Genomic DNA, 14,461 nt, shown 5'->3' with positions numbered 1-14,461 from the left:
GTAGGGTGGTGTCACATTACCTCACTCTCTGCTGGTGGTGTGTGGTATCTCGTAGTCAGGTGTAAAGCCGACCCACTGTTCCCGGGGTGGACTAATTAACACCTCCTGGTCAGAAGATGGTGGTCAGTTCTCAGGGGTGTTTATGTCACTGGTGAATCACTGCTCTCGCTGGTACTGGCTAGTGCTGAGTTCACTGGCTTAAACACTGTTCATCACTCTTCAACACTGATCCCACTTTTTTCCGAGACGAAATTGTCACTTTTGGTGGGATTATGTTGATATCCCGGTGGTGAGGATGGGTCGAGGAGAGGGACTTGAGGAATGGGCCTACATTGACGGGGAGCAGCAGGAGCAACCCCTGATAGCTCTTGACCCTCCGGTGATCAAGGATGTAGTGTGTGTGTTGTAGACATAAGCCAACATATTGTATTTTAAGTTTACTTGGTTCAAGGACACTTTTGTGGTGGCCAAGAAGCGGCCCTGCCACTCCTGGACGGTGGATGAAGCCACACCATTCATGGCCGAGTGAGTTGCAGCCAATGCCCCGCTTACAACAATGACATCACTATGACGACACGAGAACCCGAGGGCGCCCAAGGATTAGAGAAGGAGGCTTGAGTCGTAACTCCAATGTGAAATAATAGCAGAATGACAAGATTCCCTCCCAATCAGACTTAAATATCACTCATTAATGTCACCATCAATATAAAGTATCTGGCCAGTAGCTTGACAATTCAGTACTGGAGGAACTGTATGTAGAGCAGCAGACTCATGTTTACAAGTTCCGTTTTCTGTTGCACCGTCGCGCGGGCCCAGTACTGAATAACTGTACTGTACCAGTCTAGGCGATATTATCTATTCAAATTACTTTTTTCTCTTCGACCATATAAACTCGTATGCATTTTTATCGAAATTATAATATTTAGAATGAGAATTTAGAGACTAATTTATCACCTCCATTTGTCTGTTTACTAACCATTCCGCCAATTCTTTGTTACGACTGTCTTTGTCAAGTGTTAACGCAGGAGGAAATCGGAGAACCTGGAGAAAACCTGCCATGGTTGGTACTGGTTAGGGCCACACTGAATAACACCCTTCTCATATCCGACCCAGGGACCGAACCCGCGACAAGGGGGTGAGATGCAAGTGGGCATTGCTGTACTTGCGAGATTAACTGATTACAAAACTCCCGCACCATCGTATATCTTCACACTATCATACCTGTAATTGGCCAAGACAACAGTAGGGGGTGTACACCGTGAGGAAGCTTGTGTTTGTCTCTTTCCTCATAACTATCACAATTAAATTTGATAGTCAATAAATTTTCAATAAACATTTCTTATTCACGTTTTTATGGGATCGCCGCCACTAAACGAGACGACCTGCGGACACAAGCCGTACATCGATTATTCGTTTGTATTAAGTGTTTTCGGTGTGGCAGCAAATTATTTACCAAGCCTGATTTTATGTCAGTCATAAAATATAATTAATTCAATTTTCAATAAACGTTCCATGGATACAGAAGCATGGACACTTACGGCAGACACCAGAAAGAGGTTGGAGGCCTTTGAAATGTAGTGTTATAGGAGAATGCCAAGACTAAGCTACACCGACAGGAAAACAAATGAAGAAGTACTAAGATTAGAAAAAACTTCAAGAGAAATACTTGAAATGTAGAGAAAAAGAAAAATGAGATACTTTGGTCATATAATTAGGGATAAGGGAATAATAACAGAAATATTAATGGGCAAAGTTGAGGATAGGAGGACCAGGGGGAAGGCAGAAAGATACAAAACCTAAGAGGATTGGTAAAAACAGCCCGAGAACGTTTGGAGTGGAGGACTGTGGTCGCCAACCCTCAGATATGAAGACCGTACTTTGTCACCAACTCTAGAGTGGACGCCCTGGGGCTATATTGTCAATAAACGATTTGTATTATTTTGCATTGTTTACGTCACATATACGATTTATAATTACATAATTAATACACTACGGAAAATTAAAACTGATTGTTAAACGTATGCATCAAACACTAATTCCATCTCGTTAGCTTGTACTGAATATAGTTCCTCGGCTTGAGTGGATGGTTATTGGGCCTGAGTGGGTGGTTACTGGGCCTGACTGGATGGTTACTGGGCCTGAGTGGGTGGTTACTGGGCCTGACTGGATGGTTACTGGGCCTGACTGGATGGTTACTGGGCCTGACTGGATGGTTATTGGGCCTGACTGGAGGGTTACTGGGCCTGAGTGGATGGTTACTGGGCCTGACTGGATGGTTACTGGGCCTGACTGGAGGGTTACTGGTGACTGGATGGTTACTGGTCCTGACTGGATGGTTACTGGGCCTGACTGGATGGTTACTGGGCCTGACTGGATGGTTACCGGGCCTGACTGGATGGTTACCGGGTGGGGGTGACTTCTTGATGTTGTGGGGGGGGGGGTGATCTGTACCTCCCTATCATCACCAGGCCTTACAAACAAACGTGATTGCTCAAAGGTTACCATGGTGATAGTGGTCATTTGTGGGTTGACAGCTTCCCTTCCTCTCCTCACAGGCCCTCACATTCACCCACACCTAGACACACACACACACACACACACACACACACACACACACACCTAGACACATACACACTCATACACTGTTCCGGCTGCGTCCCCCTGAACCCCAACATGTCTGTGTGTGTGTGTGTGTGTGTGTGTGTGTGTGTGTGTTGGATATTTAGTATGTGTCCGTCATTATTTTTATCTGTATTTCATCACCACCTTCTCCACTACCTCCTTCTCCATCATCACCACCACCAATTTCTCCACCACCACCAGCACCTTCTCCACCACCACCAGCACCTTCTCCACCACCTTTACCACCACCACCACCTTCACCACCACTGCCACCACCTTCACCACCACCAACTTCTCCACAACCTTCACCACCACCGCCAACTTCTCCACCACCTTCACCACCACCACCACCTTCTCCAGCACCACCACCACCTTCTCCACCACAGCCACCACCACCTTCTCCACCACCTTCTCCACCACAGCCACCACCACCATTATAAGTGATGGCCCAAGCCTCTCCCTTCCACTCTATTTGAATAATTTGTTTGGGTGATAACCTGACGTGTGCATATATAGCTTTCCACACACACACACACACACACACACACACACACATATGTTATCTTGCCTTATTACGCACATTGTCATGAGGCAGGTGTCGGGTGTCTTTAGGCAGGTGTCATGGATCAGGTGTCATGAGGCAGTTGTCAGGTGTCCTGGAAATGGCACAATATAGACTGGTCTTTCAAGTCAATATATCTCAGGTTTTCATAGAGTCACCCAATATATATTTACGTGAATGTGTTGGTACTCTCAGCTCTTCATCTGTCGAGTTTGGTTGTGTGATAAGGCATGACTATCTAATCAGACAGAGGCTTAGAGAATATATAAGATTATATTTAAAAGGTGATTGCATAAAGTGATAAAAGTCTTAGAAGATTGTTAAATAGAGTTTTAATTATAATACGGTATACAGTAGCTAGTATAGTGTGCGTTTTACTACAGTTTATTACAAGGAGAGATATAGTACTGTACTGAACAAGAAGGTGATATGTTGTGCTGGTCTCTAAAACAATTTTTTCCCCCAGATATATTGTAATACCAAAAAGAAGAAAGCAAGATGGCGCTGGCACTGAAGATTCATATTGTTGAACAAAATGTGAGAAAAATGATACAGTTTGAGCCCTCCACGATGGTGTACGACGCCTGCCGCATCATAAGGGAGAAAATCACTGAAGCTAATTTAGGCCAACGTAAGTACTGTTCAATATTAGCAGCAGTTCGTTTACTATAGTATTTTTGTTACACACACACACACCCACACCTTTTTCTAAGCAGGGATATACAAATACAATACAGTACTGATGACAGAACTTAATTGATTGATTGTTGAAATATATCCTGTACATGTATAAAATTTTTTGGGGAATTTAGGATTGTCACAAGTCCACTGTACTGTATATAGGAAATGTTACTTTTACCTACCACAAGATACTGTAATATGTAATATACTCAATGTACCGTGATATTTTAGTTATTTTATTTATTTATTTTTTTTTTCAGCCAAAGATTATGGTTTATTCCTGGCTGGAGATGAGGGAACAGGAGTATGGTTGGAGCCAGGCAGGAACCTCAGTTACTACCTTCTAAGAAACCAGGTCTGCTTTTTATTACTCATGTTTACTTATTATTGTTGTGTTAGGAGCAAGGTGTGAGTCACTGGACTGTAGTTAGTTTATAAGTTTCGCTACAGATACAGTGAATGAATACAGGCAGTACAGTAAGTAAATATATGTGTGAAAACTGAAACTATTGAAACAAAGTTCATTATGAGTCACAGTATAAATAAGGACTCTCTTCCCCCTTAAGAAATGCCAAGTTTTTAACAGACTCTCTTCACAGGATGTGGTGGAATATAGGCGGAAGGTGCGCACATTGAAGGTGCGTATGTTGGATGGTACCGTCAAGACCCTCCTGGTGGATGATTCTCAGCCTGTATCACAGCTTATGGTTGTTATCTGCACCAAAATTGGTATGTTGAAACTGTCATGTGTTGTTTCTCTAACTCATTGATATTAACTTTAGTTTCATTAGTTGAAAATAGATTACCAGATGAACAAGAATTCTTAGTTTACCTATTAAAGTTTTATTGGTGGCAAGTCTTCAAAATATGACACAGTAAAAAAAAAAAACTTGCCAGAAAATATTACACTACTTGTGGTATTAATTTTTTATTCACCCACAGGAATTATGAATCATGATGAATACTCCTTGGTTAATGAAATTGAGCAAGAGGAGATTGAAAACAAACCCAACTTTGGAACTCTAACACTGAAGAAGAAAAGAGAAGGAGACAAGGATCGTGATGCTAAGATGGAACAACTGAAAAAGAAATTACGCACAGATGATGAAAGTTAGTTTCTGGATACTTATGTTAATTTTTAATGGGAGTAGCTTGACCAGTTGTATTAGCCTATTGGTCCCCAGAAGTATACCAGGTCAGAGCCAGTTATTGTTCTGGGAGCTTGTAACTTCTATACTGTACACTCACAAATACCAATGAAAAGTTATTTTTTATCCAAAGACACATTCTGGGCTGCACACCACCAAAAGTACATTATTTCCTGAGCTCCACACCATACTTAACCTTAAGTGTTTGGTGTTTTGAGCTCTGACAAGGGAAGAAACAAACACTGGGCATTTAAAAGTAAGCTCACATAAATAATCCTATTGAGACGATTTCATATCTTTGTGATGCAGTTTATGTATCTACTGTACAGGGTAGTGATTAATAGGTGCAGTACTGTATACCTCTTCATACTCTGTAAGTTAGAAATATTATTTGTCATGTAATATATTTTATTTATTATGTACCATGTGTGTGTCATATCATTTTGTTGTAGTAGATTATGTGCTGGTCCAGTACTGTGTCTGCTGAAGTTTTGGAGGATTATCTTGCATATGTGTTATCATTCAGTTTGTATTAGTGTATAATTAAGTGATTATTTACTGCTTTGTTAACACAAGAATATATCTTCCTTTGATTTAATATTTTTTGTTGTCCATTGTAAGGAGCAAATGTGTGCAACTTTGCATCTTTTAAAGTAATTGCTTATATGAAAAGTAAAATAAGGATATCAGTTAAAACTATTATATTATGAACATTGAACTCATTATTTGATGCATTGCAGTTAACTGGGTTGACCACAGCAAAACCTTGAGAGAACAAGGTATTGATGAGACAGAGATCTTGTTGCTCCGAAGAAAATATTTCTTCTCAGATCAAAACATTGACTCCAGGGATCCAGTTCAGTTGGGACTTTTGTATGTTCAGGTAAGTACAAAATAATTTTTTTGAAGAATGAGAGCACAGGGAGTAAAGTAAATGAGAAAATTACATAGAATATGAATAGATATACACTGTACAATATGACTGAATAAAAACTTCATATATTAAAATAGATACAGTAGTGTAACTACAGAAATAGAATATTCACTGGTTAAGTTAAGGATGAATATGACTCATTTGAACAGATGGAATTGTGGTAATAGAGAGAACACAAGCAGACATTGGGAATCTTACTGTTTACATGTGCATCAGCCTTATACCCTTCCTCAGAGTCCTTATGTTAGGTTTTATTAAGAGAAGTGAAGGACCCTGGAGGAGTTAGTAGAAGCACAAACCGTACCATATATACTCAAGTATAGTTCTAGTTTTTGTGATAAAATTTTTATGCCCAAATTAAGGGATCGAGCTTCAGTATACAGTATACGTACGTATGCGTAATATTTTTGAGGGGTTAAAATTCATGCATTTCCGTGTGTCATTTATGGTGAACCATAGCTACCCAGTACATGCTTGCAGTACGCTAACTTTACCACTAAGCTCCTTTATCCTGGACTGTACCCCTAGATTCTTTCTTTAAAATTTTTTCATGAACCTCATTCATTATATATGCCGCTTTAAATTTATAAATAATGATTCAGATGAAGATTTACATATAGCTTTCTTTTCATTTGTGTTTGTTAACATTGTTGGTGGCATTGTTGCCAAGTTAGACTCGTCACTGTAGCTATATCTCCTTAGCTGTCTCGCTACCAGGCTGAGCTGTGAGCTGTGTTATGGTTATTTTTCAACTCGTAATTTTTGGTAGATTTAAATGGATGTAACTTTTTTTTATATACTCAATTACATGTGCACACAATCCTACATACAGAATGTGCACACAAAAAGATATTACGTATAGGTAAAAAACACAAAAGGAATAAACATTTCTTTTGGGGCAAAAGTTAACATGCTGAATAGGGGAGGAGGTAGCAGAGCGAGGGAGCTCCGTTGCTATGGCAAGCATTGACTCCAGGCAACCAGCGTGTCTGAGACTGACATAGTGTGTACATTAACTTGTACAGTATCTTTTTTTTTTTTTGGTATACTTCCATCAATGTTATTTATTTGCCTGCAAGTTTTGATGTTACAGTGTACAGTTAAAGCTACCTTTAGGGATGAATCTAGTAAATATCAAGAGGAGATGGTAAATGGCAGCATTCAGTTTCAGGAATGGTAACACTATTCATAGCAACAGCTGCCGTGGTGGTGATCTAGGTTCAAGATGCGTTGTGAGAATCGGGTGCCTTGCTACAAAATATATCTAGGATTACACCTGGTATTTCTCAAAAGCTAGCATTGAATTACACACGAGGTATATGAAAAATCAAGCTGCTTTACTCCAAAAATCATTGGCCGGATTATATATGAGATAGGCTTATGCACGAGTATATACGGTATACTGAATTTGTCCTAATAAATAAGATGTGAGAGAAAGATAGATAAAGAGAGAGTTACAAAATGTTATTTCTTTGTATCATTATTTACTTATTTGCTCTTTTGCTTTAAAATCTCATAACAGTGTCGAGATGCCATCATTGATGGAACACATCCTGTGACCTTAGACCGAGCCTGTAGGTTTGCAGGCATTCAGTGTCAGATACAGTTTGGTGACTATGTTGAAGCAAAACACAAGGCAGGCTTTCTTGAGTAAGTTATTCTTCTTGTTTTATATTATTTTCTTGTGAAAATTTCATAAGGTTGAAAATTGTTATATATAAATGATGTTATTTATCATTTCAGCTTGCATATAATATTACTATCTCCTTCAAATTCTTCCCCACACAACACATCACTTTGACCTCATTATCCCATACTTCATCCCAGCAGAACCTTCACACATCAATCACACTACATCTAGTACAGTGGAATATGCTATAACGAATCTAATTGGTTCTAGAACCTTGTTCGTTATAGCATTCGTTCGTTATAGGATTAATCCGTTCCAAGCCCCCAAATACAACCACTTAACACTGAAAAATATAATATAAAATTGTAAAAATTTAAAAAAGTGCATAAATATGCATTTAAACTCCTGAAATAAAGAATATCATTAATACTTGTAATAAAAAACAATATATTCATAAAAAAAAACTGTTCGTTGTAGGAGTTTCGTTCGTTATAGCATTCTCAATTTTATAGGTAAAACTGTTCGTTATAGGACTATTCGTAGTAGAATCCGTTCGTTATAGCATACCCACTGTACCTCTCCCAACTTTATGTTTGCCACTTGTATAAAATTATATATTCTTCACTCCATAATGAGGGAATGATAACTAAAAATCTATTTTCATAATATCTCGCCATTCCAGTGACCAAATCTGAGCAAAAACGAAATAGCTGAGCTTTCTCACATAATATAGATCCACACAAAATTTAATAAGTTTTGTCACTGTTTATACCAACTATCATTGTTGACATTACACTTAATTAATATTTTCAAAACTTTTCATCACTTTATGTGTGTGTGTGTGTGGCGTGTCACATTCTTTTATATATGCCTGCCTTTTTTTTTATAAACTTGATACAGGTATTAGGTCTGTTTAATTTATTTTTAGTTTATTGCCTTGAAGGAGAGGGAAGCCACTGATTGTTTAAAAGCCCATTGTTCCTGATGAATTTATCCTTCATCAGTTAAGTATCCAGTGATAGTCCAGGAAGAAACTCATGTACCTTGAGAAAAACTGTGATGCTTTATAGGGTCACACTAAAGAACTTTCTTACATCTGACCTGGGGACTGAACCATGGATGTAGTGGTGAGGGACAAGTGTGTTATCACTGTACACCAAGGATTTTATACAGTAGAGCTTCAAGATGGGCTAATTAATTCACAAGTAATTAGCACAAGAAAACAGTGTATACAGGAAGCCTCCAAGAGTACAATGTTAAGGTATCTTAGGTTTTCATTCTCTTGTGGATCATTTTGTCATTTTCTCTGCCATATTCCTCTTTGACCCCCAGAATTGTTGCTTTCCTCCCAAAGATGTTAAATAATTATCTAACTCTTCTGCTAAAATGGAAGAACTGATTGAAGGAATGTACTGAAATAGGCAAGCCAAGGTAGATGTGAGAGTAGAAATCAGATTGAACAATGTGCTTTAAAATGGTGGTATTGGGGTCAGCTATTGTGTCTTGGGAAACATGTTAGGTACAGCTATCAACCAATACTGTACCAATTAAAAGTTCCATTATTCACATTTATATGTTTTCTTTATTTTCCTTATTTCAGCCTCAAAGAATTCCTGCCTCAGAGTTATGTGAAGACAAAGGGCATTGAGAAGAAGGTTTTCCAAGAACACAGCCTACATTCGGGTAATAATGAGCTGGATGCCAAGGTGGGTAAAAACTATTTTAAGTTATGGATTTAAGTCGATCATGAATATTTTGTGCCACAATTCAGGGGGCAGTTGACGGTGGGAGCTAATGTTTATGCAGTATGACCGATACTAGTTTTATGGAGAATACGAGTAATCTTTTAATAGTTACAACCAACAATCATTGGCAATATTAATTGATAAAAAAATAATAATATTTTTACAGGTTATATATGTTGGCGAGGCCCGATCTTTGAAGACCTATGGTGTAACGTTCTTCCTCGTGAAGGAGAAAATGAAAGGCAAAAACAGACTTGTGCCTCGATTGTTGGGAGTGACCAAGGACTCAGTTTTACGTCTAGATGAAAAAACCAAAGAAATTTTGAAGACATGGCCACTTACCACAGTAAGAAGATGGGCAGCATCACCAAATACATTCACCTTAGGTTAGTAGGAAGTAATTTGTTAAAAATTCCTAAATATTTTTACCCTTATGATACAGTATTTGGGAAAGGGTAAAGAGAGGCCTTGTGAGATGGTATGGTATGGTCATTGTAGAAGGATATAGGAGGAGGGAGATTATTAAAGAGGAAATTGATATATCAGATGCTTTGGGTAGTAGGAGTCTGACTGCATGGTGGGAGGGAGAGGTGAAACAATATATTCAGGAGAGAACAGGGTAAGGGGATAAGAGAGTATAAGGAAGATTTGTAGTGATAGGGCAGCCAGTAGAGAGCTCTCTTGTGGCCACCCATGGAGTAGTGAGGCCAAATAGCTAAGAAGAGACAAATAAGATATGATAGAGTAAATAGTGTCAGAGGAAAAGAAGAAAAAGTAACAAGGGATGAGTAAGAGACACTTGTTGTGAATGAGCTGATGAATAGTAAAGTGGCAGGAGGAGATGGAATGGAACCACTGTTTTTATGTCTATAATGAGAGGTGGATTATTAGTAGGAGGGATGATGAGTGTGCAGATTATGTATGACCGGAAAAGGTACCAAAGAAATTGCAAAATGCATGTACAGTTACCACATATAAAGGGTAAGGTGGTTCAAGGAAATCAAAGATGTCATACCCTTTGTGCCCCATCTACTGGAGTAGGAAACCCCCTGTTTGTAATGTCATTCCAGTGTTTACACATTTTTATTTTATGAACTAATGAAAGGTCCAACAAAGAGTCTCCACTCCATATTTCAAGAGTTTTTATTCAGCAGTTCCTGAGGTATAAGGATTTCATAAATTTGCATATATTTTGGTCATAGTGACCTTCGACTTTCAAGGTCCAAATTTTTATGTTACACCCCAAGGAGTCTCCCCAATTAATATGTATAGAAGATAGGATTCAAGATATGTGTTATATATATTTATTTTTATTTTTTGCGTTCTATTCAGTTTTGTCAAAAAAATCATCTCTAGCATGATATTTTTGAGAAATTTTATACTGTATAGAAAAATATTTTAATGACACTTTTGATGTTCCCTTCCTTGAGGAATGTAATGCACTATGTCCCAGCCTTGTCTGATGCTTCATTCCAGAGTTATCATGAAATTGGGTTTTTGAGCTTTTGATTGACCATGATCTCCCAAAAAACTTCAGTGCTTACTATATCCTCAACATAGTTCATTAATGTTATATGATCAGAATTGGTGCTGATATGGCTAAGATATGCTTCATTATATTATTGACAATAGTGCAGATAAAAAAATCACACACAGGAGTCATTCTAACACTTCCCTTCCCTTTCGGTGGCAAGATAATTAAAATAATTATAGAGGAATAAATAAGTGTTCCTGGGAAGTATATGGTAGAGTTACTATTGAGAGAATCCTAACAAGAATAGTGGGTGTATTAAGGGAAGAGCAATGTGTATTCAGAAAAATACGAGGATTTGATGATCAATTCTTTTGCATAAAAAACCATAAGTGAAGGGGGAAAATATGTTTGCATCACCTAAGGATTGATGGCAATGTCTTGAGTGTACTGGCATGGTTTTGTGTATAGCTAGGCTGAGATGGTTTGGTCATGTGGAGAGAATGGAGGGGAGGAGAACTAGGGGCATTCCATGAATGACTTAGGGAGAGTTTGGAGACAGATACACTACCTATATATACACACACACACACACACACTCACTCACTCACTCACTCACTCACTCACTCACTCACTCACTCACTCACTCACTCACTCACTCACTCACTCACTCACTCACTCACTCACTCACTCACACACACACACACACACACACACACACACACACACACACACACACTGCATATAAATAATGTAATGTAATCTCTTTTCTTTTCACTTTTTTTTAACTAGATTTCGGTGACTACTCTGATCAGTACTACTCTGTCCAGACTACAGAAGGTGAGCCAATTGCTCAGTTGATTGCTGGTTATATTGACATCATTTTGAAGAAGCAACGAGCCAAAGATCACATCGGCATTGAGGGAGATGATGGCTCAGCAATGGTAGAAGACATGGTGTCCCCTATTAAGTAAGTACAATATTCACACCTTTGTTGCATATGTTGCTTTCCTTATTATAATACTTCAGCTTTTTAGTGATCTCTTACACATCATGTGAATATCAACTCTGTGGATGGGAGGAGCTAAGAGTGGATGAGTTTAATGTATTATGAGTCATATAGACTCCCATTCTATACCATGTTCAGTTTGAGCCACTTGATAAGAGGTGACTGAACAAATACTGAGTATACTTAAAAAAAAAAATCCTAAAAAATTATCAAAATGAAATGAAGTCCTTGGTAGGCAGTGTCTTATCCACACTTTGTTGGAAAATAATTATTATATGTACTACTGTATATCTTTTCATATATTTTTGGTCTAGAGTTGTGGCTCCATGGGTGGTCTTGTAGATTGCCAGGAGTGACGAACTATTTTCAAACAGATTTTTTAGTACAATAGTCAGGCAAGTAGTTGTTAGAAGCTTTTATATATAGTTCTGTAACCAGTTGGAAAGTGATTATCCAAAATTCATTGATCATAGCTAATAAGAGCTGTTTGCTTGCTTTTGTAGGGCAAGCATACTTCAACATGGAGACACTGGGGGAGGAATCCATCATGCAGAGGAGGAGTCTATTGCTAAGCCTGCTGTTATGAGGCCTGGAGTAAATGGTAAGTTTACTGTACTAGAGTCGGCATAAAGGACGATAATTAAAGACCCGTGAACAGGACTTGTTTTCTCCCCCTGTGGAACAAAGTGGATACATCTGGGTCTCCACTAATATGTAAGATACAGTACAGTACTTTCAAAATTGGAATGCAAATTAGATCCCAAGTGTGTTTTGTTTATTTGCCCCTCAGATTTTTCCTTTAAATATTTTTTATATATATTTTTGTATGGGTAAAGAAATATAAAACTTAGTTCCTCCTCTTTCTTCCTGTCCAATAATACCTATCTAGACTAGAGCATTTCAGATCTTGATGTATATATATATACACACACACAGTTTTATACAGATTCTCAAACCCCATATGTTTCATGATTTATTAATGTGTGAGGCGAACTTCTGCTGTGCCGTCTTCCTTAACTTTGTGTTTAAATGGAATTGATATGATACACTTCAGTTTCTTCTGTGACACTGTACAAGTTATCCAGGTGCTGCTAAGTTATGGTAAGATAGATGAAGCACAGAAATAGTGAGTTGTTGAACAGTAAGACAATTGATATAACATATACCTGTACAAGTATTAGAGCATTCTTTTCATCTACTCGGGTGTCACCTATAAACTGTGCTAATGGTGGTTCATGCTAGGGGTATGTTTGCGTCAGAAATGGCTTGCAGAAGTAAAGTATTGCAGAATGATATTTGATTGTAATGCCATGATCAGGACAGTTATCTGCCCTAACACCTACCATGGTTAATATGTTTGAGAGTTTTTCTTTAATAATTATAGTATTTAAATCATGGGCATTCATATATGTGTGTGTGTATATATATATAACAGAACAGATACTAGTCTGCTACTTCCTGCATTTAGCTGAACCTCCAAAAATTGTCTACATATACAGAAAGTACATAATGATCTCTTACCAATAATTGTTATACCTTAACTGCACTCCCAAGTTTCTTGTAAGCATCTAGGTAATTTCATTAGCATTTTCAATTACAAAAAATCATTATATTTGTCCAGAGACATGCAGTCACTCATTCACAGATAAAAAATGAGATTTGAAAATTTTGTTTTCATATATCTGCAACATACCTTGTTCATTATATTTCTACTTCTTACATTAGCTTTTTTGTTTCTACTGGTAGCGCACTACACATCCACACATTACTGTACCTTGATATTGGTGTACATAAAATTGATTAGCACTGTGGTGTAAAACAATAGAGGGAACCTTGGTCACGACTCACTAACCTCTTACGTTTTTTTAGGAATATGGTTGTAACGCAGATTAACTACTGAGGGTAATCATTAGATGAGTATTAACAAGCATTGTCTTAGTGGGTCTTAGGTTTTAATCCCATAGACTTCTTAGGCATTGCACAAAATGCACCAGACTCTGTGCTCAGTCTTACGGGAATTCAGGATCAATCATACTTTTCTAAGGCAAGGATTGGATGCAATTAAACAGTCAAAACCTTTCCCTGAGCTGGATGCTGATGTAGATAATGAAGTAGTCCCAGATAGAATAACTCCCCTCCATCTGCAGAGACAAACTTAGAAATTCAGTTGTCTTTATTTTTATCTTTTTTAAACCAAATAGTCAAGGGCCTACTGCATATGGGTAAATCATGCACATGACATGAACTAGATAATATTGAATGATTTATGTTATTAGCAAGTCATTATTATGAATTTTTTGAACAAGTTTTGTGATGTTTTTAAGAAAGTTGAAGATATTATGTCCAAAATTAATATGTGTTGACAGACAACTGTTTTAATTATTTCTGCTTTTATGAGTTTTGAGAATATGTAAAACACACACACACACACACACACACACACACACACACACACACACACACACACACATCTATCTTTCAGTCTCTCTATATACACGTGCTTTTTATGACTCGGTTTTTTCTGTTATGGTGTATTTTGAGTTATGCATCTCCTTGGTAGGCGCGCAGAGCTTCGGTACAGGGTCCATGCCAGGGGTGCAGTCAGTGGCCATAGTGGGGCAGATCAACCTTGCCCACCAACCTCCTTCGGTAAGTATAA

The 14,461-nt window shown here is 38.0% G+C and overlaps 1 protein-coding gene across 6 annotated transcripts in view; it reads left to right on the top strand.

Moving 5' to 3' along the window:
• Positions 1-14,461, top strand: part of LOC121855574 (talin-2-like) — a 178,305-nt gene that overhangs the window by 117,933 nt on the left and 45,911 nt on the right. For 5 of the 6 annotated variants that reach the window (XM_042350580.1, XM_042350581.1, XM_042350582.1 and 2 more), the window contains 11 exons: positions 3,651-3,815; positions 4,126-4,220; positions 4,465-4,594; positions 4,808-4,975; positions 5,754-5,896; positions 7,470-7,597; positions 9,178-9,283; positions 9,489-9,708; positions 11,586-11,763; positions 12,306-12,403; positions 14,363-14,451. In XM_042350580.1, the coding sequence (XP_042206514.1) occupies positions 3,683-3,815; positions 4,126-4,220; positions 4,465-4,594; positions 4,808-4,975; positions 5,754-5,896; positions 7,470-7,597; positions 9,178-9,283; positions 9,489-9,708; positions 11,586-11,763; positions 12,306-12,403; positions 14,363-14,451 (1,488 nt within the window). In that variant the 5' untranslated portion in view covers positions 3,651-3,682. The remainder of the gene's footprint in view (positions 1-3,650; positions 3,816-4,125; positions 4,221-4,464; positions 4,595-4,807; positions 4,976-5,753; positions 5,897-7,469; positions 7,598-9,177; positions 9,284-9,488; positions 9,709-11,585; positions 11,764-12,305; positions 12,404-14,362; positions 14,452-14,461) is intronic. The other variant, XM_042350583.1, reaches the window with a different exon arrangement.

The sequence above is a fragment of the Homarus americanus genome, unplaced genomic scaffold, assembly GCF_018991925.1.
Source record: "Homarus americanus isolate GMGI-L3 unplaced genomic scaffold, GMGI_Hamer_2.0 scaffold48406, whole genome shotgun sequence".
NCBI classification, from domain to species: Eukaryota; Metazoa; Arthropoda; class Malacostraca; order Decapoda; family Nephropidae; genus Homarus; species Homarus americanus.
The sequence above is the reverse complement of the archived record's forward strand: the minus strand, read 5'-3'. Positions and strand labels throughout refer to the sequence as shown.